This window comes from Akebia trifoliata, chromosome 3 (genome assembly GCF_017979445.1).
Source record: "Akebia trifoliata isolate Shusen 1 chromosome 3, ASM1797944v1, whole genome shotgun sequence".
Lineage (NCBI taxonomy): Eukaryota > Viridiplantae > Streptophyta > Magnoliopsida > Ranunculales > Lardizabalaceae > Akebia > Akebia trifoliata.
Window position 1 is genome coordinate 34,653,479 of NC_141377.1, and position 24,073 is coordinate 34,677,551.

Consider the following 24,073-nt stretch of genomic DNA (forward strand, 5'->3'; position numbering starts at 1 on the left):
GAATATTTCCTATAATTCCCATTTCATAACCATCAATGATGTGCACAAAAGTAGCATGTGCAAACCTACCACTTTTCTTTTAATAAACAAGAGGATTAGCTATTAGTAATTAATGGGGAAGAAAGGTGTCATCATCCTCTCTAAAAAGTCAATTTTAAAGGACTGGGGTCTGATGATAAGGAGACGAAACATACGTATTCTAACTTGACACGACAAAGAATACGAAAATAGAAAAGATGAATGAATGAAAGTCTCCGTGTGAAAAGAATTCAAGAAAGTAAATGAAGGGCCATCCATCCCTAAATTCAGTACCCAGTATTTGTAGACTGAAACCCGACTTCACCTACTAATTATTAACCACTAACTCGCTTCCTTATTAGGAAGAATAAGTTAGTCATAAAAGATAAGTATTCTAGTGTTCTAAGATCAAAAGTTAGTTTCTCCAAAACAAAATGATATATGTGAGCTAGAATACATACAAGAATTATAACTTCAAGAAGACAAACTACATGCAACAAAACTTCACTCAAAATTTGGCCTTACCAAGAGTCCAAATGGTAAAAACCAATAATGCATCCATCGAATACAGCTTTGTTTTACTATGACATATCTTCGTGATAAAGATGAAGCCCAAGCCCGAGACGTGCACAAGCTCGTCGAAATGCCATTGCTTCTGCCTTCTGTACTGGATCTCCATAACCTGTGTCGTCGATGGAGGCAGTCCCACTTGATTCCCTGTAAATCTATTTATGTATCCAAGAGGATGTCAGATATCTCTAGTTTAAGCTTTGGCTACATCTAATTTTATGTTATTTTTTATTTTTTACATTTCTAAGTATGTTTGCTATGAGCATTCAAGAGAACCAGTAACTGACTGCATCATTGTATTTTTTTGGTGAGTAAGCTTAACTTGAACCCACAACCTCAAAGTTGCTTTGCAATATATCAAACCAACTGAGCTATGGTTGAGTATGTTTGCTATGAGCATTCAAGAGAACCAGCAACTTGCCTGCATCGTTTTATTTTTTTGGTGGGTAGGCTCGACTTGAACCCACGACCTCAAAGTTGCTTTGTGATGTGTCAAACCAACTGAGCTATGGGTCTAAGCCCAACTCAACTGATTTGTTGAAGAAAAAAACATGTTTGATGCCAAACATTTGTAAATTTAGAAATGTGAATACTACACTGGAAATGTTTAAGATATGCAAAGAAACTGTATGGCGTGTACTAAGTAGTGAACTAAACCATTTTTAATGCTCAGATAAACTATAGATAAGGATTACTAAAATTAACATACAAGCATGCCAACAATCTACTGTTCTGTACTACAAAGAACAAACAAATAGCTCATATAGGTACGGGCCTAAAAAACTGATATACGACTAAAACACCAAACTTATACAGGATATACCAAATAATCAAAGCAACTGGATGAATTTTTTTCTCCAGTAATTAGCAACTATATGCATTGATGACATTACAGAACTATTGAGAACTAGACATAGGGCTGTAACTAGCAACTCTATACACTTGTGGGCTTTTCCGATAATGCAATATCAGCATCGTCATCATCATTTATATCTGACCCAAACTACTTGGATTGGCAACATTAATCCATAATCAAGTTCTAAATAGATCAGAATTATGTAATTTGGACACACTCCTTCCAACCTAAGCATAAAATTATAAATAGATCAGAATTATGTAACTTGTAGCACATCTTGACTTTATGCCAAAGAATCTAGGGTTAGTGGCAAGAACCCACCCCCTTGCCCCACATGCAGTGAACAATTATTTTTTTTCCTGAATTCTTTTACCATATTATTATTCTATTTATATTATTTGTTTTTATCCAACTAACTCTAAATATCCATATAAACAAATCCAAACATAATTCACTAGAATGGTTGTAGCTCCATGGATTTTCAAGTGTGAAAATCACATACTAATTTGGGGTTTAGAATCGCAACCGTTCATGGTTTCAAGGGTGTGGATGATCACCCAAAATGAGTTTGCCTTTTAAAAATACTTTTTAAAGGGAAAAAAATGTGACTATTATGCTCAAACCATAAAGATTCAGGTAAAGGGTTCAATTAAAGTATGGGGAAGATATTAGGCCCCCCATTCTCCCCAATTCGTGGTGGTTCCCTTGTGAAATTGGTCATTTTTGAGGATCTTTAAATGAAATTGCAAGGGTATTGACTCATGTCTTAGGTTGGTCCCATTAGTATAAAAAACCTATGAAAATATCCATTTTATGATAATCAAAGTGAAATGATGCCTGAAATCAGTTTTAGAAGTACATACAAAAAGTGAGCATGAATAGAGTTTCAAAACAGAAAATCTGGAATTTTGATGTCTGGGTACAAATCACTTTCAAAACCTCAAATAAATGAGCTCTGATTGAGCTGAAACTTTAATGGGTTGAACTAGACTTCATTCCAGTTCTATTAAAGAAAGAATCAACCCAATTGGAGTTACCGAGAGAGAGTTATGACCTTGAGAAGTTGTTGTCCCCAACTTTCTACTGGAAAAGACCTTCGATGCTTCTCAATGCTATAGCTAATTCCTCGTAACTTTCATAGCTCTAGAATTCTGTGTGGAAGTAGACTTCAAGTTGGTTATCTGGAATTTGGGCTCGTAAAAAAGCCTTCTGGAGCTATGGGTACCATCCTTCCCAAGTCTGCCCACAATTTCACGCATATTCACTGTTTTTTGGCTCCATAGTGCTTCACACTATGAGAAGTGTGCCAAACAGTAGGTATGTCTCATGAGAAAGCCCCCCCCCCTTGATTTTGGTCTCGTGGAGTAACTATGCTACATGAATACAAATTTCACCAATGATGCGATATGATGTAGGTAAGGACAATTGGGATTGTTCCTATTGAGAGACCCCCCGCCGTTTATTACTTTTTTCCATCAATATATGCATATAATAGTGGGAATATAGGGATTCTAGATCTAGGGAAGCCTTCTTCAGGATCCTATCCAGAAGCAATTTCCGAATAAACATGACCGATGTCTTGGATGGAATTAGGGGGTAGTTTGCACTTGAGACTTCTAAATTACACTACTAAGATAGAAAAATGCAAGGAAAATAGATACTACACTACTCCACCTTGAAAGCTTCTTGTGATTTCTTCTTCTTGTTCTTCAAGGTTAGAAAAGAAAGAAACTTTCAAGAAACGATAGAGTAGAGTTTTGGGGAGAATTTCTTGCCTCAAAATTCTTCCTCCCAAAACCTTGAGAGGCTTTGCCTATTTATAGATTTTCTTGACAGCAAATTGGCCAATTGGTTTTCTTTTGGATGAAACCCATCCATCAAGTCTAGGACCTTGATTGAATTCTCCATATAGAAAGGAGCATGGGGGTAATTTACATTCCCATGTTTCTTGGATTTTTGATGTAATTATAATTAGCAATGGACTTAGGAGGGTAACATCCCTTAAAGATACTTTATTTTGGACAAATTGGGTCTTGAAGGCCTCGCCAAGTGGCAAATGTTTTAGAAATTTTGGAGAAAGGCGGCCCAAGTGGAGCTGAGGACCATTTCTAGAAGAATTCTGGACTGGTCCAATATTTGATATCGGACTAGTCTAATAGTACTCACACGCACATGCGCACACACACACACTATCCTCTTTGGGGTAGAGGGTAAAAGAGGGAAGGTAATAAAGGTGGATGGGTATTCTTGGAAAAGGAGGCAACAGATGAAAGAAAATAAAATTGGAATGGTATTCTTGGAAAGGAAGAGAAGAGGAAAGGCAATAAAGTCAAAAGTGGTCCTCGAGATTCGTAGGGAGATTAAATCCCAACCATTCTTTAACTAGGGGACAAAGGGAGAGGGGTTCACTGTTGTGTTTTATTATATAGATATCCTTGGGAACCCTTCTTTGGGAGGCCCATTGATTACCTAATTCTCTAGCTTGGTTTGCCTCTCATTTTCCTCCAACCCTTGGGATATCTTGAGGAACATGGCACTCTTGGTTGGAATGATTTGCACAATTTGGGGTGTCTACAAAAGTCACAACCCAAGAAAGAATTCATTAGAGAAGATTATCAAGTTGTGGACAAAAGGCTGGAGCAAAGGTACCGAAGTACAATGGTGAGAAGAGCAAGGGTGTACAAACTGAGGCCTGGACCTCAAGTAGGTCCACTTGATACTCAGTGAAGGTTCGTTGTCTTCTTGCCTCAATCCAACTGTAAAGAAACTAAGAACACCTTGCACTATAACTTCACCACAAATAGTATGACTTGTCAAAATCAAAAGAGCCACAAAAACAATGAATAGGAACATAGAAACATAAACCAATTTTTCCTCTCTAGTTTCAGAGTTAAAATTAGAACCAAACAAAGATATTACGAGCTATGGTAAGAACCCAAATAAGGAAAAAGTCATAGTCATTGCCTCAAACACTAAAACACAAGCAAGCATTCTAATCAAATCATATGTTTATGCATAATTATTAATTTCACTCATTGAATGAAAAGCTGCATTATAAAACACATCTAAACAAGTAATGATACAGAAAGGTACTTCCGTATGCACTCAGAATATAGAAACCCACCAGCATCTCAAATTGTATCTTAAAATTCTAATACACACGATATAATAAGGAAATTAATTTGAAGTTTGAAAATTTACAAGGAGCCATTTGTTAACCATTATCATAATTGATTATGGGGCTCATAATTGATTCCAATGGAGTACCTATTTACACAATGATAAAGAGAAATATCTCTCTATTCACCCCAACACCGAAACCCCTCTTTTCATAATAACTGATCTCGTCGGAACTCGGAATTCATGCTAACACTGTTGAAATTCACCTAAGATGGTTCCCCCCCTCTCTCTCTCTGTGTTCTTGCCAATGACAATGGGGGGTGGGGGGGTGGGTGGGGGTTTGGCAAACAAGAGTTTTATTCCACCATCCCCAGCCATTCCTCTTCTTTAGCAAAACCCCACCCACCCACCATTGCCATCAGCAAAAAAGAGAAAGGGTGGTGGTAATGGGAGAGGGGATAAACATAAATAACAATGGCAATGAGAGAGAGAGAGAGAGATGTGGGATGGTAGTGTTGGGGGACTGCAAAGAAAAAAAGAAAAACATATATTTCACTTGTTCATAAACATTTCTTCAAGAATCAATTTTTTTTCCATAATGGCTTCTTGGCAGAATCTATTCTATAAATATATGCTTGGTCAATTAAGAATTAGGCCCCTTGATGCATATTATTGCAGATGCAATAATGGTGGTTGATGAGGCTAGAAAGGAAGCCTATGCTAAACCAAGACTTTAGAGAGTCACTTTGGTATGTTATTGCTGATGAAATAGTGCTGGTCGATGAGACTAGAAAGGAAGCCCACACTAAACCAAAACTTTAGAGAGACACCTTGGAGCCCAAGGGCTTTAGAATAAGTAGGACCAATACAAAGTACGGGGAGTGAAACTTTTGTAATGGCATGCATCGAGAAGATCAGTAAATATTGACAACTTTGGAAATGCAATGAAGCGACATTTTCATTACCTTGATTTGATTATACATGAGGATGGAGATATCGAGGGGACTATCGTCCACAAAATTTAAGTCGAACAATTAAAATGGAGGTATTCTTATAAAATATTACGTAACCAACGTATCCCAATCAAATTAAAAATAAAATATACAAGACAATAGTACCATCAAGAAATAATGTATTTACAAATTGAGCATAGCAGAGTTGAGGGTCCAAAGATGGGTGAGTGGAGGGCCGAAGAAAGATAAAATTACAAATGAACACGCTCATGAAAATGAGTAGCGGTCAAGTGATAAACCAAGGGAAGGTCAATTGAGATGATTTGGCCATATGCAACAAAGATAAGTAACAGCCCCCGATAGAAATGAGTAACAATCATATAGGGTAGAGTTCTTATATGACTTAAAAGTTTCGGATTGGCTGATTTTTTTGTGAGGATAGTCTCTATGGTGAGGAGATCATCCTCACAAAAAATCAGCCCAATTTGAAACTTCTAACCCCATCAAAAGTGATTTACAAATTAACAGTAAAAAATCGACAGTCCATAATTCTAAACCACTTTTGATGGGGTTAAAGTTTCAGATTGTGCTGATTTTTTGTGAGGATGGTCTCCCCACCATAGAGATCATCCTCACAAAAAATCAGTTAAATCCGAAACTTTTAAGTCATATAGGACAAATTTTGTCACCCAACGTTGTCTCCCTAGTGTTATCCCCCGAACGAGACCCATATATATACATGCATACATAAAGAGATAGAAAGAGGGTCCAGAAAGGACATGGATTGAGAAGTGAGAATGGATATGAATACACTTGAATTAACAAAATATATGGCTTTAGATGCAAATGAATGAAGGAACATGGTTCATTCAGCTGACCCCAAGTTTTGGGAATAAGGCTCTAGTGATGATGATGAAACAAAGTAAATTTGAAAAGAATGATTTCCAAAAGGGGCCTAAGAGAAACCAAGATTTATATGGCAGTAAGTGTTGACAAACCATTTACCTCAAAAGACCGATCTGATGGGGAAGGCACAACTATGAATATAAGAGGGTCATAGGTCGAATTGGAAAACGATACGTGAGCACGTGACACCCAGGAGCAGAGGTGGATAACACAACACTCAACACTCCCTCTTACCCATAAGGGTGGAGAATTCCCTTGAGGAGACTCAAACCCGTGAACTATACGAACCTAGCATTATAATACCATGTTGACAATCATTTATCTCAAAAGACTGATCTGATGGGAAAGACACAACTATGAATATAAGACCATCACAGGGCGAACTGGGGCGCGATACATGAGCACGTGACACCCGGGAGCGAAGGCGGATAACACAACACTCAACAGTAAGCACTAAAGACCTCCAAGAAGTATATAATATCATTGAAAAGATGAGCTCCCATTAAGTTAACAAAACATCAAAGATTAGAAATACAAGTACATATTGATATTGTGATCACAATTCTTTTTCCGTCATCCAAAGCTAGACAATACGGGAAAGGTTCTAGTTTCTTTCCCAATTTGACAGAAGTTTTGATGAAATTACTACACGTATCAGCAAAACAAAAAATGCCTACCCTTCTTTTCTTTTTGTAAACATTCCCTACCTTCTTTAATAAAATTCAGGATGATGGTGCAAGCCAAATAAAGTTAATGTGCTAGCACATCCATGCATGCATATATACACACACATGTATGCTTATAGGGAAAGATAAACGAGAATGGTACCTCTGCATCAGTCCCATAGAGTGTCACACGATAAACAACAGTTACAGACTGGCCATCCGCAGAATAAGTGATGCTTCGGACCTCACCAGACCATTCTACAATTGGTGAAAAATATGTAAGATAATGATATTTGCAAAAGTTGATGAAAAGTTGAAAATTTGCAACCATTTAAGTGGGAAAGAAAAAAAAATCTCGAACAAACCTGGAGCATGTAAGTTCATAATCCGATTCACGATATGCCTAAAAGTAACAAAGAAAAAAAAGGTCAGTGAGAAATCTTAATAAGTATTGAACGAATGTTCTACTTTAAATGTGCCTATATTCCCATACATTAATAATCCTGGGCTCATGTTAAAATGCTCCCAAAGATGAAAACCTTCAAGAAATTTACCAACTCAATACATGGAAAACGCCAGAGAGAGAGATCACCCAGTATTCAATTATTTGGAGTACTTGCCAGTATGTTTCCATTGAAGATTCCTATCATACTTTTGGAGTTGTTATGCAATTTTGGAAACACTTGATAGGAGAAGTTTAAGAGCATGTATAGACTTTTATGTGATAGTCCCAATTCGAGGTTGGATGTCTATTAACTGTAAACCTATTCCTAACTATATTAAATATAATTAAAAAATATATTGTGCACAATCCCAACCATTTCAAGTGGGAGTCAAGAATCTAACAGTACAAAGTTGGTTTTGAATTCACAATAACCATAGAGAAATCAATCTTAATTCCAAAAATAGTAACAAGTGATGTGGTGACAATGCCTATCCTCAATAACCAAGGCCCTATACGTTTGAGCTTTAGGAGCTAGCTTTTTTTGCTTTTAAGTCAAAAAAACCAGATAAATGATGTTCGTTTGGACTTTTTTTGGCTCCTGCGGATTTCAATTGAAGCCCAAAAGTAGCTCCTAAAATACGTCGTCCCAGAGGGACTTCTTTAATTGGCTTTTGCAAGAAGCCAAAAACGAAAAACGACTAAAGTGTAGTTACCAAAATACCTTTCATCTTTAATCAAATTTCCAACCAAACTTAACCTTGAAAAATGAAATGAGATTACTAAAATACCCTTCATATTTACCAAAATACCCTTCATTTTTACTAAAATACCCTTCATCTTAAATCAAATTTTCAACCAAACTTAACCTTAAAAAACAAAAGAAAACTACCAAAATACCCTTCATCTTTAATCAAAGTTCCAACCAAACTTAACCTTAAAAAAATAAAAAGAAATGACCACATTACCCTTCATCTTTACTACCAAGACCAAAAGTAATTCATCATCACTACCTTATTACCAAAACACCCTTCATCTTTATGTAGATGTTGGATTGTGTATTAGCAAGTACTTTTTTTATCATATGTTTGTAAGAGGAAATGCTGCCGAAATTTTGATAGAATTATAAAATTTATAAATTTATTTAAATTGAAAATAATTATTTTTATAATTTTATAATATAAATTTATTATATTTATATATATATTTAATGTAATTATATATTTATTAAGGTATTCTACTTATTTTTGGTGCATTATCAACACTAAGGGTATTCTAGTCATTTTACCAGAATCCAGTAATAAAAAACTGTCAAACGAACATCAATTTCTAACTTATTAAGGTATCCATGTGCTTTTGTAACAAACAATCTTCTGCTAGATGTGACTTTTTAAGCTCTGAGTTTTTGTTTCTTCCAGAAGCCATCTTTTAGAGTTGGCTTCTGTAAAGAACATACCCCAAATCTTTGTGCAATATCAATTAGACGAATCAACATGGAAAACATTACCCTAAATAATAGAGACAGCAACTTAGTATTACCTCGGGTTGTGGAGTCAGCACCACACCATGGAAGAATCAGCACCTTAAGAGAAGCAAATTGAGCAAGGATAAACTTTGTACATTGTTTCACAAGAAAACAATTACATGAATTTAAATGTGTCAGGAAACTTCCCTTAGTATTTCCTATATAGACTCAAACTTGACTTGTTAAACCAACTACGCCCCCCCCCCCCCCCCTTCATGTTTTGAAGTTGATGACATAACCTCCCTTGACCTCAATCTTCTTTATAGACTAACGGAAAAAAGACCCAAATGCCCTCATCTCCAACCTATAGCTAAAAACCCTTGATTTTCCTTTTTAAAACCAGTCATCTTCAACCTTTTTGAGCAATATTTTTAACCATCATCTTCAACCTTAAGATTCTATGTACTTCAACCTTCACACCTCAAGGAAAGATAGGATTTTTGTGAAAATGTAAAACGATGAGATTTTGTTGTTAAGGAGAGGATTCTTTAAAACTTCATTCCTCTGGCTATCTGTTGGGGTTTGTGGAAAGAAATAAACGGGCGTATTTTCAAAGGGAAGGAGAACTCTTTTCAGGAGATCTTTTTCAACTTTGTGGAGATGTCGTTTTACTGGTGTAGGCAATTTCATGAGTTCAAGGGGTACTAGTTTGAGGAGTTCTTGTTTAGATGGGAGCTTGTTTGTAGAAGGTGACCTTGCCTTGGGTTGGCGGTGGAGTTTTATTTTCTTGTGTTTTTTTTTTTTTTTTTTTTTTTTCTCTTTGCTGTTTTGTTCATGTGCTTTCTTGCTTTTGTTATTCTTTGTTTCCCAAGATGACTTCTTGCCCTCCTTCAATAAAAATATTGGTTATCAAAAAAAAAATATGGGACTTTCGATAGAAAATCTAGGGTCTTTGATAGTGGGTCAAGGCAATGTAAAAAACGACGGATTGAAGATAAGGTTGAATAGATTGAAGTTATTTACCATGGAGGTGGAAGAGCTAGAAGATGACTGGTTTTGGGAAGAAAAATAAAGTAGGAATTTTGGGAAAGTAGAAACTATGGAATTTTGGGTAGAAAAATCTAGGGTTTTCTTCAAAAAGGTTAATGCTAGGTTGAAAACAATGAGTTTAAAAAAAGATATGCCATAGAGGTCGAAGAGCTTGAAAATGATTGGATTTGCAAAGACAAATCAATATTTTTTGGCTAGAGGTTGAAGATGAGGGCCTTTGGGTCTTTTTTCCATTAGTTTATTAAGAAGACTGAGGTCAAGGGAGGCATGTCATCAGTTAAACACAGGGGAGTATCTCTAATATCCACCAAAATGTGGGATGTCAATACCCTAAAAATAACAATGATAATTTAAAAATAAATAATCCAACGGAGGTCAAATTTTCTTGACAAGTGCAAGCTTTATAGAAACAAGAAAAAATGTAGAGGAAGTGGTCAAGGAAACCAACCTAATAGAAAAGCAGCAAAAAATAAAGACAAAACAATAACTAAGTATCCTTGAGAAACACATGCTCCCACCTAAAGCTGATATCCCCAAAACTTTTTGAACAACTTCGGCCAATAAAACAAAGCTCTTCTAGTTTCTCTTTTTCCACAGCCCAATAAAGTGCTAATTTGGAATCATTCTCCATAGAATCCTTCCACTACATATAAAGCTTGTACAAAAATAGAAAGAACTTTTGAAACGATGGTGACTAAAAAGAACGAGAAGGATCCACCAAAAAAGACCCTTCCCCTTTCCTTTGTTTGGAAAAAAAAATGATCCGGACAAAATAGATGAAATGGAATATATTCGAGTGAATGGAAAAGGGGGTTGTAGTGAGACATTCCACATGAGACAATATAGCATACACAAATTCGTAATGAACGAGAAGGTGAACAATTGATTATATCTAGCCTTACATATAGAGCAATGATTCAGAAAACTAATCATACAAGAGAATAAGTTGATCAACTGTTATAATCTTATCCAAAGCAGTGACCCAAACAAAGAAAGAAACTTTGGCTGGGATTCTAAACCCTTGTACACTAAGATGCTGGAAATATGGAAATAACCATTTTGATTCAACTTCCACACTTCACATTCCATGTTTCATGGAATACAAAACCACTAAACCAAAACCATTGAGATCATGAAACGAGCTACTGACATCTCACAATCAAACCATTCTAAAAAAATTCTGAATTGGCAAATAGTTTCATAGAAATGGAATACAAATCAAAAACCTGTGAGATAAAAGGAGAGTCACCATACTAGCAATATTCCCAAAAGCAAATTTTTCACCTTTGCCTAACTTGAAAACAACACCCTTTTGAACTCATTCGAACCCATCAAAATCACTTTCCATACTCTGCGGCTATAAGTATTTCTAATCTCACAACTTCCCCAAAGAAGAAGTCAAATTTAACAAGAATAGAACTACTAAAATACTTGGCCTGAATGATTCTCCCCAAAAGGCTATAGAGGGTTCCTCTCTAAACCACCATAACCACTTCCCCAACAAAGCAAGATTCATGAAATTTAACTTTCGCAATCCCAAGCCAGTAAGCCACCCTACCATTCAGAGAGCAAATTTCCTTCCATCAAACTAAGTATGAAAGTCAAATTAGAACCTACTAAAATAGAACTACTTGTTCAAACATCAAAGGAAGTTCTATAGAAGGATGTAGGACTTCCTAGCTAAAACTATTTTAAAGCTAGTTGCCTTCAACTTGAGCTCAGAAGAACCCAGGAAACGAATTGAACCCTGCATTAGTGCCATAGATCAGAACCATGTTCATATCTTGACTATGACTCACTTGAATCATGACTAAATTGAGTAATCTTGGGCTCATTAAAACATCTAGTCAAATGAACTACGTAAAAGTACGAACTTATGTCACTTGGATACTTTTTATTCAAAACATGGGACCAAGTAATGTGATGAGATTGACTGTATCCTTCACCCAGCTAGGAGAAATTCAACCCCCCAAAAAAAATTGTGCTGATGGAGATCACATCCCGCAATCAATCTGGTGTCTTTTTTTCCTCCTCTAAGTAGGAATTCATGAATAGTAACTTCTAGACCTCGTCAATGCACCCAACAAAGTTTATTGAACTAAGGCCAGATATACCTGTAAATTAATCTTTAATTCGTGAAGTTTTAGTGTAATTATTTGTTATCCCACTTTGATTAGTTGTGAATAATGATATTCTCAAGCAGGTTTACGGTTGCTCCAATTTATACTATACAATTGATTGGACATAAGATCTCTCAAATCATGAATTAATAGTTGGTCAACTATAAGATTGACCAAATTCAGTTCAGAAATAAGATCCAATCGATGATCTTTTTTCAGATTTGTGAGTGGTTGATATAGTCTAATCTAGTCACTTCATTTAAAGCCAATAATTTTTTGTGTCAAAAAGAGGCCACACCTGAACATCCCAGCTGCCAATAACTTGTCTACCTAGCAACCAAATAACTTAAAACACAAGCAAGTACTGATTTAAAACATCAAGATACCTAACAACATAACAAGAAAAATAACTTTTAAGCTTCTTTGTAGTCCACAAACAATATCTCATTCGACAAAAACAACCCAACCATATAATTCAAGTAATAGACTACGAGCCCAGAATCCATAAATTTCTTTACATACTTCAACCCTTTGTTTATCGCAAGATGTAACCTTCTAGTTCTTAGCTTAATCTTCGTCAGTTGGTAACAACTTGCTGGAAGCATTGCAAAAATTAGCCCAAACATTGAGAATACACATTTTTTTTTTCTTTTCGATCTCATTTAAATTCTAAACAGCAGGCTGGCTGTAGATTAATCCACCGACGATCTCTTGTATGGCGTTTGTCCAAGCATTCAAAGGTAAGCAAGTTGGTGGTGAGGTTGATCAACAATTTGTCTATCCATTCCATTGTACACCACATACATAAAAGATTGACAATGCAACCTCCACCATCCATTTCATGGCATTGTGGGCCTCAAAATACGTAGATAAGATACACTATAAAACTTTCACCAAGGTCTTAGTTTTTCCCCACCTAAGACCTTAATTGGTCATTCCACAGTTGAGGTACTCAAATGGAGCACTAAACATGCAACTATGACTTACACCCAATCTGATGAAAGGAAGTGCTCAACACGCAACTACATGACATATAAGTTGTACAACATCACCTTTTATTTTATTTTACTCTAACTAAAATATATTTGAAACATACCCATACAAGACCCAAGCTTGAATTTATCTCAGGCCCAAGCACCAAACAACTGCGGACAAAAAAAAAGTATTTGAGCCCAGTATAATCTCCATGACATAGGACTCAAAATTATTTTTTTCTGAAAAGTACTATGGGCTCAAAACTAGCATGTCCTTATTTTCATTTTCACGATGCTCACCCGACTTTGTTGTCTTGGGTCCAAGAAGTTGCTACTACATTTTCAAGGATTTCGTATGCCTTCGCAAGGGCAATCCAAGAGCTCGCTATCATCATTCTAATGATGCACACCTGGCTTCGTTGGTTGGTATCCAATAGGTCATTACTCGGGTCATCAAGACACTCACCTAGCTTTGTTGGCCCAAGTCCAGTAGGTCGACACTATCATCCACGTGATACTCACCAGGTTTTGTTGGCCTGGCCTAGCATAATGCTACAACACCTTCTTGATTACTCATTACATTTGGACAATATCATAGCGAATTACAAGGTTCACTGATGTGCTACATTTTGTCTTATAGGGGAAAATCACACAGAACTCTCACAAGGGCTTTCCTTCCCACTGTTGCTTTCTAATTTCCCATTCATTTTCTATACATGATTTCAAGTAACAGACTTGAAAGATGATTATGCCATCCATGTCGGACTTGCCCAACAAGTGTGTCTCATGTAGTGCCTTGTCGTGCAACAAGTTGCACAGCCATAAATGCCATGAAGCTTGTAGAAATTGTACTTTAAACATAAATTGCTTTGACTATATGTTAAGGCGTCAAAACTTACAGCATGTTGCTATATAAAAATAAAAATATTAAAAATGGCTGATACAACATCACCAACAATGCCATCCTAACGTCACATTCAGTAATAATCCATAATTAACTCCATGCTAATTTATAAAATTATTTAAAAAAATGGCATGCTAAAGTCTCGTGCCATAGTAATCCATGTTTGACTTTTTATATATATGATATTACATGATCAACACGAGTTTGCTCGATCAAAATAAGTCCGCCTAAGATCACTATCTTGCCTTCCATGGCACTTAGTCAACATAGGTCCACCCTAAGATCGATGTCAGCATTGTAAAAGTTTTTACTTTGCCCTAGATTGATATCATGTTTGTCAAATCAAGATATTATGATATCGCCGCTTTGGTATGGCCTTATCAGGCACCTTTTATTACATTCCAAAGGTGTTATCTCAGGTGATGCCGCATATAGGCAAAAATAGTGCTTCTTGGATTCTTATTCGCTTTTACATATGTTTATTGGCTCTATAACGTCCCTCTGGCCATAGTCGCTTGCCCTCTCAAGCATTATTATGACTTTTGGTGATGCGACCCTAAGTGAAGACTATTCTTCTCATGCTCTTGCTCTTATTTTCATATGCATATTGACTTAGTGACACCTCTCTAGACATGGTCACTTGCCTTCCCAAGTGGTGTTTCGCATCCAGGTGATGTTGCCTCTAGGTGAAGGCCCCATTCTCAGGCACTTGTTTATCTTATCAAAACATATTGGCTCTATACAACCCTCTAGCCACAACCATTTATTTTCTCGAGCGATATTTTGCTTCAGGCAAAGCCGCTTCTAGGTAAAGATCGTGTTTCTCAGGTGATTTCGAGAATAGATTTTCATTGACCTTTAAAGAAGAATACTGATCATCGAATTTGATATTGTCTTACTCATTGGGATGCATTTAACCATTAAGGTCTCATTTTCCTTGCTCACCTAAGGCATCTACAAACCATTGAGATCGTTTTTTTACCTTACATTATACGTTATGGATGATTACGTGAATTGTCACTGCTTCATTAGAACATAATGCACTCCACGAGGATTTATCACAAGCAAAGTTTCAAAAGTACAACCAACATGAGAAGAAAACGAAACGTAGGTTTGGAGGCCAAGAGATAACCACAACTCGTACAATCGCACATTCAACACCTTTTATCTAAAAATTCATTGCATTTTATCTGAAAATTCATCACATTACAAATTGTTAAATGATAGAGGATTATTTCAATGAGTTCATTCTTATTTGCCTATAGCTTAGGCAATAAAGCAAGAGGAACTCATTTATAACCCTAACTTTCTTCCTCATATTGGGGCCCTCCTATCATTTTATCTCCTTATCATGGAATTTTTCTTCTATACCCATTGTCCATTTTACCTCTAGATAAGGCAAATAACCTCAAACGATCATTGGCTTGGTTTAGGCAAATGGACTGATCCACCTCACATTTACCATTTTCGCACTCCCATAAAATTATCTGCATTCCATCCTAAATTCATCCTAAAACAATGAATCCATAACCTACATGATTTTGAGTTAAGGAGCCGTTGGTACTGAGGTGCCATGCATCTTCCTCTAGAAGATCTCATTATGTGGATTTCGAATGGTTTAACTCAACCTCGGGAGACATGACTGAATGGAATAATATGATTCGTTCAACATACCCCAAATACTAGGACAAGGCTTTGACGATGATAGTAGTGGTATAACTAGAGTTGTAATCTAGTGACTGGGAAAAAAAAGTCAACTATGTTTCCCATCAAACACCTCGATAAATATAGTGAATTTAACTCCATGCATCTTTCAATAATATTGATGATAATCGTAATAGCAAAATTCAATGTTCCTTTAAAATAGGCAATCGAGATGGATTCTATGCATTTTAAAGTCATTATGGAGGCATCAAAGTGAAAGTCAGGATTGAAGAAGAAAATAAGTGATTTATTAGAATTTCTTTTCTTTTCTCATGGTAATAGTTCTCAATCACAAACCCTCGCAAGCATTGAAGCACGTAAGTTCGTGCCGCTATTCATATATTATGGCCCGATGACTCTAACGAGTTTGTTTTTTAGTTCAGTGTGTTTTTCAAGATAAAATACAATAAGTAAGAGAGATTTCTATATGTTTTGTGACTTTTAATAATGAATTTTGATAATATAACACCCTTTTTGCGCACGCCCCCAATGTGTTTACTCACAGCCCAACAGACTTTTGACATGTGGCGCGAATGACATCAGCAATAGAGAGAAAGATTCTATCTCTTGCCTGCACATCTTCTGCCCACAGATTTAGTTTTTAAGATTTCAAATCTTAAAAAGGGTCGATGAGGTGCACATTGATTATCACATTGACAATCCAACAACACAGCGTCCTAGATTTCATGAAAATATTCATATTCAAAAACAAAATTATTTTTCGAGCTTGATCCAAGGTGTTGAAAACGGACGGCTACCAAATTTAAAAATAAATTTCAACGGTGAAAAATAACTATTTTTATTTTTATTTTTTTAAGTTCATATAATTTTATCCTCTACAACCCCATTTCATCGGATCATGTTCTTGAATGTCACAAGGTGATCAAATCAGAAAGTTTCTTTTTTTCACTATAGGCAAGAGAGAGAAAAAAGGCATCAGGGGCGTTCCCCCAAAAGGGTGTTATATTATCAGCACTCTTTAATATTATCCAAATTATTAAAACAAATGTATAGCTTATCCAAAACAATAATTTCTCTTATAAATCCTCTTTTTTCCTTCATAAGGGCATGAGGTACTACCAACGTTCTTGAAATTCAAAAAAATTGTTGAAACCTATCTAATAGTTTATGTTTCTGATGTGTGTGTTGTTTTTATTCTGGAGTAGTAGTGGTCAGTAGGTATTTATTGATGTGTGTGTTGTGAGTATTTGGGAACGGTAGTGGTCAGTGGTTATTTAACTAGTAAAGTGTATTGGTAGGAGTTGTAGAAGTTGTAACTATTTTAAGATGTGTTAGGAGTGGTAGAGTCATGTTCTAGACTTGCTAATTATTATGACCATAGGTCCTTTCCATGATTGTATGCAGTTGTGCTAGTGTCTTTTATTTATTTCCAATATGATAATGAAGGAGTTCGTTGTTGTCTCTTTCATACTTCTTGAAAGTATTTGGAGGTTTAGGTTCACCTCGAATTGAACATGTTGTCTTTTATTAGCCACAATAAGTAAACAAAAAAAAGGACCCAACAATTTGGTATCAAAGCCCACTGAAATGTCAGAAGGCAGACAAGCGGATCGATCCGGGATGCGACTATGCAACAAGCTATCAGTAAGATATTGTTGAAGATATCAGACTTGCAATGCAAAGATGAACAACTGGCCGCAAATTCAGTGGATAAGGGAAAGGGCGATGCAATAAGAAGCAGAACGAGTAGATGAAGGGGTAGAGAAGAGGGCGATAACTCTCGTACTTGGGGATCTGGATCCATTTAAGCACATTCGAGAAAGCTTGATTTTCCGACATTTGAAGGAGGAAATCCGACAAGATGGATATACTGTGCAGAACATTTTTTTGTGTATCACTGCATCGAAATAAAAGAAAGGCTCACAATTGCTTCTTTTCATCTTCAATGAGAGGCTTTGCAATGGTTCAGGTGGTATGAGAAATCACATATCTATATTTCTTGGCAAGATTTTCTCAGCATTTTAAACAATCATTTTGGACCAACAAAGTACGAAGATAATGCTGGTGCGCTAGCTAAGCTTCGACAAACCTCTTCTTTGTGAGAATATCAAGGTGAGTTTGAGAAGTTAGTAAACCACACAGAAGGCCTACCTGAATCCTTGTTAATTAGTTGTTTCGTTTGTGGTTTGTGAGACGACATATGTCTAGAGGTGCAGATGTTTCGACCTACTATATTAACAACAGCTATTTGCCTTGCTTGACTACAGGAAAAGAAGATAGCAGCTCGTCGTCGACTTAGTCATCCAGACATCATTAGGGTACTCACTGTTGTCGCACCCAAGGAGTTGAATATAAAACCTAATTTGCTACCTATCAAGAGATTAACACCTGTAGAAGCCAAAGAAAAAAGGGAATCGCAGGTTGTGCTACAATTGCTACAAGAAGTTTTATCGTGGGCACCAATGTAAGATTCAAAAGTTGTTCTTCATCAAGGGATCTTGGACTGACGAGGTTGTAGCTAATGTGGCTGAGTTGGAAGCGGAATATGGTAGTCATTCATTGGACTTCCCAGAAATATCATTGCAAGCCATTGCTAGTTCAAGAGCTCCACAGACCATGAGAGTACTTGGGTACATCAATGACAAGCCCATTACAATATTGATCGCCTCAAGAAGTTCCTATAATTCATCGACCCAAACACAGTTAAATAAGTTGGAATTACACCCACAATCGGAGACCGATTAGATGTGATGGTGGCCAGTGGGGATTGGTTGGGGAGTGAGGGCGAGTGCATGGAAGTACCAATTATGGCAAAGGATCTCCAGATTGTTGCTTATTGCCATATCTTGTTGTTAGGAGGATGCGATGTGGTCCTTGGGACTATATGGCTACGGACACTTGGTCCCATATTATGGAATTTTAATAAACAACCTGAAGATGAACTTCAAATTGGGTGACAACTCTTATGAACTAGTGGGGATGACGAGCATGTCCTTACAACTTCTTGATGGCAATGAGTTTGGAAAGAAATTGCAGAAGAATGGGAAACTAATGATGTTGCAAATATTGAATTTGGATAGGTCTCACTTGGTTGTTGACCAACCAACTAATTTGAGCAAGCTCTTAACGAATTTAGATCTATATTCCATGAACCAAAAAGCCACCCTCCTTCACATGCACGAGACCATCGTGTTCCTCTAACTCCAGGCGGCAAACCTATCAACGTGCGCCCTTACCGGTACCCTTATTTCCAAAAAAATGAGATCGAAAGAATTGTCTAGGAAATGTTGGATTCGGGAATCGTTCGCCCCCATTTATTACCCATGTTGCTAGTTCGGAAAGCCAATGGAAGCTGGAGAATGTGTCGATTATCGAGCTCTCAATAAGGAGACAGTGAAAGATAAGTTCCGGATATTCCTATAATCGATGAGTTATTAGATGAGTTATACGGAGCTTGTTATTTTTCAAAGTTAGATTTAAGCTCCAGATATCATCAAATTTGAATGCATGCTGATGATATTCCAAAGACCACCTTTAGAACTCACGAGGATCACTATGAGTTCTTGGTGATGCCTTTTGGACTCACCAACATACCATCGACATTCCAAAGCATCATGAACGATGTATTTCGACCTTACCTTTGAAATTTTGTATTTGACTTCTTTGACAATATTTTAGTGTATAGCAAATCTTGGAATGATCATGTGGAACATCTCTAGACTATCCTTACCATTATAAAGAATCACTTGTTCTACGCCAAGCTCTCAAAATATAAATTCAGCCAACAAGAAGTGGATTATTTGGGGCATGTGATTACAACTCAAGAAGTAGTTGTTGATCCTACCAAGGTATCAGCCATGTTGAAATGGCCAAGACCCAATTCTCCAAAAAGTTTACGTGGGTTTCTTGGGTTGACAGGATATTATCGGATTTTTGTCCAAGATTATGGGAAGATTGTGGGTCCGCTTACAACTCTATTAAAGAAAAATTCTTTTACTTGGAATGAAAGGGATGAACTTGCATTTAACACCTCAAAGGAAGCAATGACTAGTCTACCAGTGCTAGCCTTACCCGATTTTTCCAAGCAATTCATTATTAAGTGTGACGCATCTTGGGGTGGTATTGGAGCGGTACTCATGTAAGAGAAGCGGCCCATTGCTTATTTCAACCAAGCATTGAAGGGAAATAATTTATCCCTTTCCACCAATGATAAAGAAATGCTAGCATTAATTTCTGTCGTGCAGAAGTGGCAGGCATACTTAGTTGGGAGGAAATTTGTGATTAAGACTGATCAGAAGAGTCTAAAGTACTTGTTTGTGCAGCGAATTGCCACCCCTTCCCAACATGATTGGTTATCGAAACTCGTAGGCTATGACCATCATATTGAGTACAATCGAGGAAAAGAGAATGTGATGGCTGCTGTTTTATCACGACAATATGAAGACTCCCAACTCCAAGCAATCTCATTTCCACGACCATAATGGGTGGAAGAATTCAGAAATCAATCCACATCCAACTCTTTTATGCAAGAGTTTTGGCATAAATGGGAAAAGGGAGATCTCGATCCAAACATCTATTCAACTAAAGATGAACTCTTATTTTGAAAGGGACGAGTAATGGTAGGAGACACCTCTTAAAAACAAAATTTTTTTAAGGAGTTTCATTCCACCCCAACTTTTGGACACTCTAGTTATCGCAAGACTCTCCAAAGAATATAAAATAAAATAAAAAACTCTTTTATTAGCCAGGTTTGAGGAACACAATCAAGGACTTTATCAAAGAATGCGACATTTGCCAACTCAATAAGGCCGAAAACACCTCTCTTGCAGGTCTCTTACAACCACTTCCAATCCCCGATCATGCATGAACAGACATAGTTACGAACTTTATAGTAGGACTGCCACCATCTCGAGGTAAATCAGTTATCATGGTGGTTGTAGATCGGCTCACCAAATATGCCCATTTCATTCTCATATCACATCCATATACAGTTAAATCAATGGCACAAGTGTACATTGAGCAGGTTTTCAAGTTACACGGGCTTCCACGATCTATCGTTAGTGATAGAGATGCCATTTTTACAAGCTTGTTTTGGCAGGAATAGTTTACATTACAGGGAACCCAATTCAAGATGAGCTCTTCCTATCATCCACAAATGATGGATAAAGCGAAGTTCTTAACCAGTGTCTCGAAACATATCTGAGGTGTTTCATAGCCGGTAAACCAAAGGATTGGACAAGTAGGCTTCCATGGGCTGAGTGGTGGTATAACACCTCATACCATTCAGCTACCAAGATCACTCCATTTGAAGCTGTGTAAGGCATTCCTCACCCATTCTTATGGATTATGTTCCTGGTACTACCAAAGTACGAGAAGTAGATCGAGCCTTGCAGGATCGTGATAGAATTTTGAAGGAGCTCAAGGGAAACCAGAATAGATCTCAAGAAAGAAAGAAGCAGATGGTGGATTAACATCATACTGATTGGGAGTATGAGGTAGGGGATTGGGTTTACTTGAAGCTACAAGCATATCAACAGTCCTCCATTGCTTAACATTCATCACACAAGCTATCTCCACGCTATTTTGGACCTTTCCAAATTCTTGAACGAATAGGGAAGGTTGCTTATAAGTTATTGTTGCCCTACGGATCCAAAGTTCATCTAGTCTTCCATGTTTCACAACTCAAGAAAAAAGTGGGCTCTCAAATCCAAGTTTCTGTTGATTTGCCGAACTTAAGTAATGAGCATGAAGCAATGCAACCTCAACAAACTATTGGCCGACAAATTGTCAAACGCAACAACAGGGCAGTGACTGAGGTGCTGATCCACTTGTGTGATCATTCTCCAGATGACGCAACTTGGATGGCGTGCACTTCCTTTGTGAACCGACATCCAGAATTTGACCTTGAGGGCAAGGTCAATGCAAGTGGAAAGGATTGATGTGTGTGTTGTTAGTATTCTGGAGTAGTAGTGATCAGTAGATAGTTATTGATGTGTGTGTTGTCAGTATTCTGGAGTGGTAGTGGTCAGTAGATGGTTATTTAACTAGTAAAGTGTATCGCTGGGAGTTGTAGAAGTTTTAACTGTTTTAGAATGTGTTGGGAGTGGTAGAGTCATGTTCTGGAGTTGTTAGTTATTGAGAACATGGGTCATCTCCATGATAATAAGCAGTTGTGCTAGTGTCCTGTATTTATTTCCAATATGAGAATGAAGGAGTTCGGTTGTTGTCTCTTTCGTAATTCTTGAAAGTATTTGGATGTTTAGGTCCTCCTCGAATTTAAACAGGAAGAGGTACCCAACAGTTTCTTCTCTCCTCTGTCTGTTTCCTCTATTGTTTTACGCACATTTTGCTTCTAACCAACAACACTAAATCAAACAAAATATAGTTAAAAAAATAAAGTAGGGAAAATGAAATTACCAAGGAATGTATTTGATGGACATTCCATCTTCCAAGCGAACTCTAATGAGGGAATCAGGAACCCTTTTGTTGAGTTCTTTGAGGATTTCAGATAATGGTCTACTAATTCCAGAAGTTGGAACATCTGAAGAGACTTCCGCTTCAACTTCTGGGACTATCTCTCTCTCCTCATTCACTTTCACTTTCGAAGAAGCCTTGGCGTACGAACGAGAAGATATCCACACCATTGATTTAAGGTGAGAAGATGAAAGTGAAGAAGAAGAAGAACGATGAGAGGTCTTAACCAGGGATTTTATCAGAGACGCCATTAATACTTCTCTCTGAAATTGAAGGGCTTTAGTCTGGGCGTGATGGGGGTAAAAAAAAACCCTCTTTTTAAGGCTTTTTGTATGAAGTTTGGACAGGGACTTCGTAGTTTTATTTATTTTTAAAATTTTGATTGATAAAATGACGCAGACACAAGTTGGTAGATAATTTAGTAATGATCTAAATATTCAAGGCGGAGTAGAAATGAGTAGAAATGGCTCCACACCAAAATTTGAATTTCAAAAATACCCTCACTTTCTCATGTAAACTTAATATAATCACAATCATAATAGTCAAAAATCAAGTAAATTCGATTAGTTTAAAAATAACAAAAATCAAGTAATCTTAAAAAACTATGGGCCTGTGTGGATTGACTTTTCTAAGTACTTCTGGCTTTTGCGGGGAGTCAGAAGCACTTTAAAGGTGTTTGGATAAATTACTCCTGGAAAGAACTACTTTACTGTGGAGTCATTTTAATGCTTTTTCACGGAGTACCGATGGTGCTACTTCTCTAAACTACTCTTTCACAGAGCCACAAAACATTATCAAAATGACGAGATTAGGACAAATATGCCCCTCATAAATTTTAAAAATTACAAACCTACCCTCAAAGAGTCAATTGAAATAATATTATATTACTATCTATTGATATGGTGGTAGCCTTTTGGTGTAACATTTGAGACAAGTATACCCCTCATAAATTTTGAAAATTACAAGCATACCCTCAAAAATGCAATTGTAGTAATATTATATTACTATCCATTGATGTGGTGGTAGCGTTTTGGTGTAGCATTTAGGACAAGTATGCCCCTCATAAATTTTAAAAATTACAAGCACACCCTCAAAAATGTAATTAAATAATATTTTATTATTATCCATTGATGTGGTGGTAGCCTTTTAGTGTAGCATTTGAATTTGGATTTCTAGCTCCCCCAATTGCTTACTAAATGATTTATCCATGAGCATTCCAACCATGGTTGAAATTTTCTTATTGGAAGATTGATGTGAACAATTACACACAAATTTACTATCCATTGATGTGGTGAAAGCTTCTTCATATTTTTATTCGTTGTATATATTTGCTCACAATATTTTCTATTTATTTAAAATTGTTGGGTGTTTATATTAGTTTTTATGGATAAAAACAATAACTTTTATTTCTTTTGAAGAATAATTTGTTGAGTTATAATGTTAAAAATAGTAACTGATACTTATAAGGGCATTTTGATCATTTAAACAGAATTCAAAATAGTTTCCAAACACAAAACTCTATCAAAAGTACTTCTAACAGTACTTTTCAGAACCTGTATCCTAACACACAACAGCTATCCACCTACTCCAAACAGTACTTAAAAAAGTACTTATGAAAGTACTTATGTTCTAAGTACTTCTGGCTCCTGTATCCACACGGGCCCTATCATTTTTAATTAATAATATTTTAAAATTAAGCCCTTTCGATTCATGTGCTTTTGCAAATGCCACCTTTTAGTTTAACTAATTATCCTAAAAATATATTTCAAAAATTTTACATACATGAAATTACAAGCAAATTGAACATAATTGGTTAAAGTTTGAATTATGAATTGTGAATTGTGAATGAGAAAGAAACATTGATATTTGAAGATATTTTTAAATTATAATT

At 36.5% G+C, this 24,073-nt stretch overlaps 1 protein-coding gene across 1 annotated transcript; it reads right to left on the reverse strand.

Moving 5' to 3' along the window:
* Positions 1 to 397: 397 nt before the first annotated feature.
* Positions 398 to 22,517, reverse strand: RAD52-1 (cobalt ion binding protein). Its single transcript, XM_086434649.1, has 4 exons — positions 22,126 to 22,517; positions 7,454 to 7,491; positions 7,252 to 7,346; positions 398 to 743 (listed from the first exon to the last, which is right to left on the reverse strand). The coding sequence occupies exons 1-4, from the start codon at positions 22,431 to 22,433 to the stop codon at positions 600 to 602; spliced, it is 585 nt and encodes a 194-aa protein (XP_086290775.1). The 5' UTR covers positions 22,434 to 22,517; the 3' UTR covers positions 398 to 599.
* Positions 22,518 to 24,073: the final 1,556 nt, after the last annotated feature.

What these genes read in the sequence shown, in the direction of transcription:
- RAD52-1 (XM_086434649.1), bottom strand. Translation starts at nt 22,433, where the DNA reads ATGGCGTCTCTGATAAAATCCCTGGTTAAGACCTCTCATCGTTCTTCT. An exon ending in TCCATCAAATACATTCCTTG is followed by an intron (nt 7,492 to 22,125) that starts GTAATTTCATTT and finishes TGTTACTTTTAG; the next exon opens with GCATATCGTGAATCGGATTA. An exon ending in TATGAACTTACATGCTCCAG is followed by an intron (nt 7,347 to 7,453) that starts GTTTGTTCGAGA and finishes CACCAATTGTAG; the next exon opens with AATGGTCTGGTGAGGTCCGA.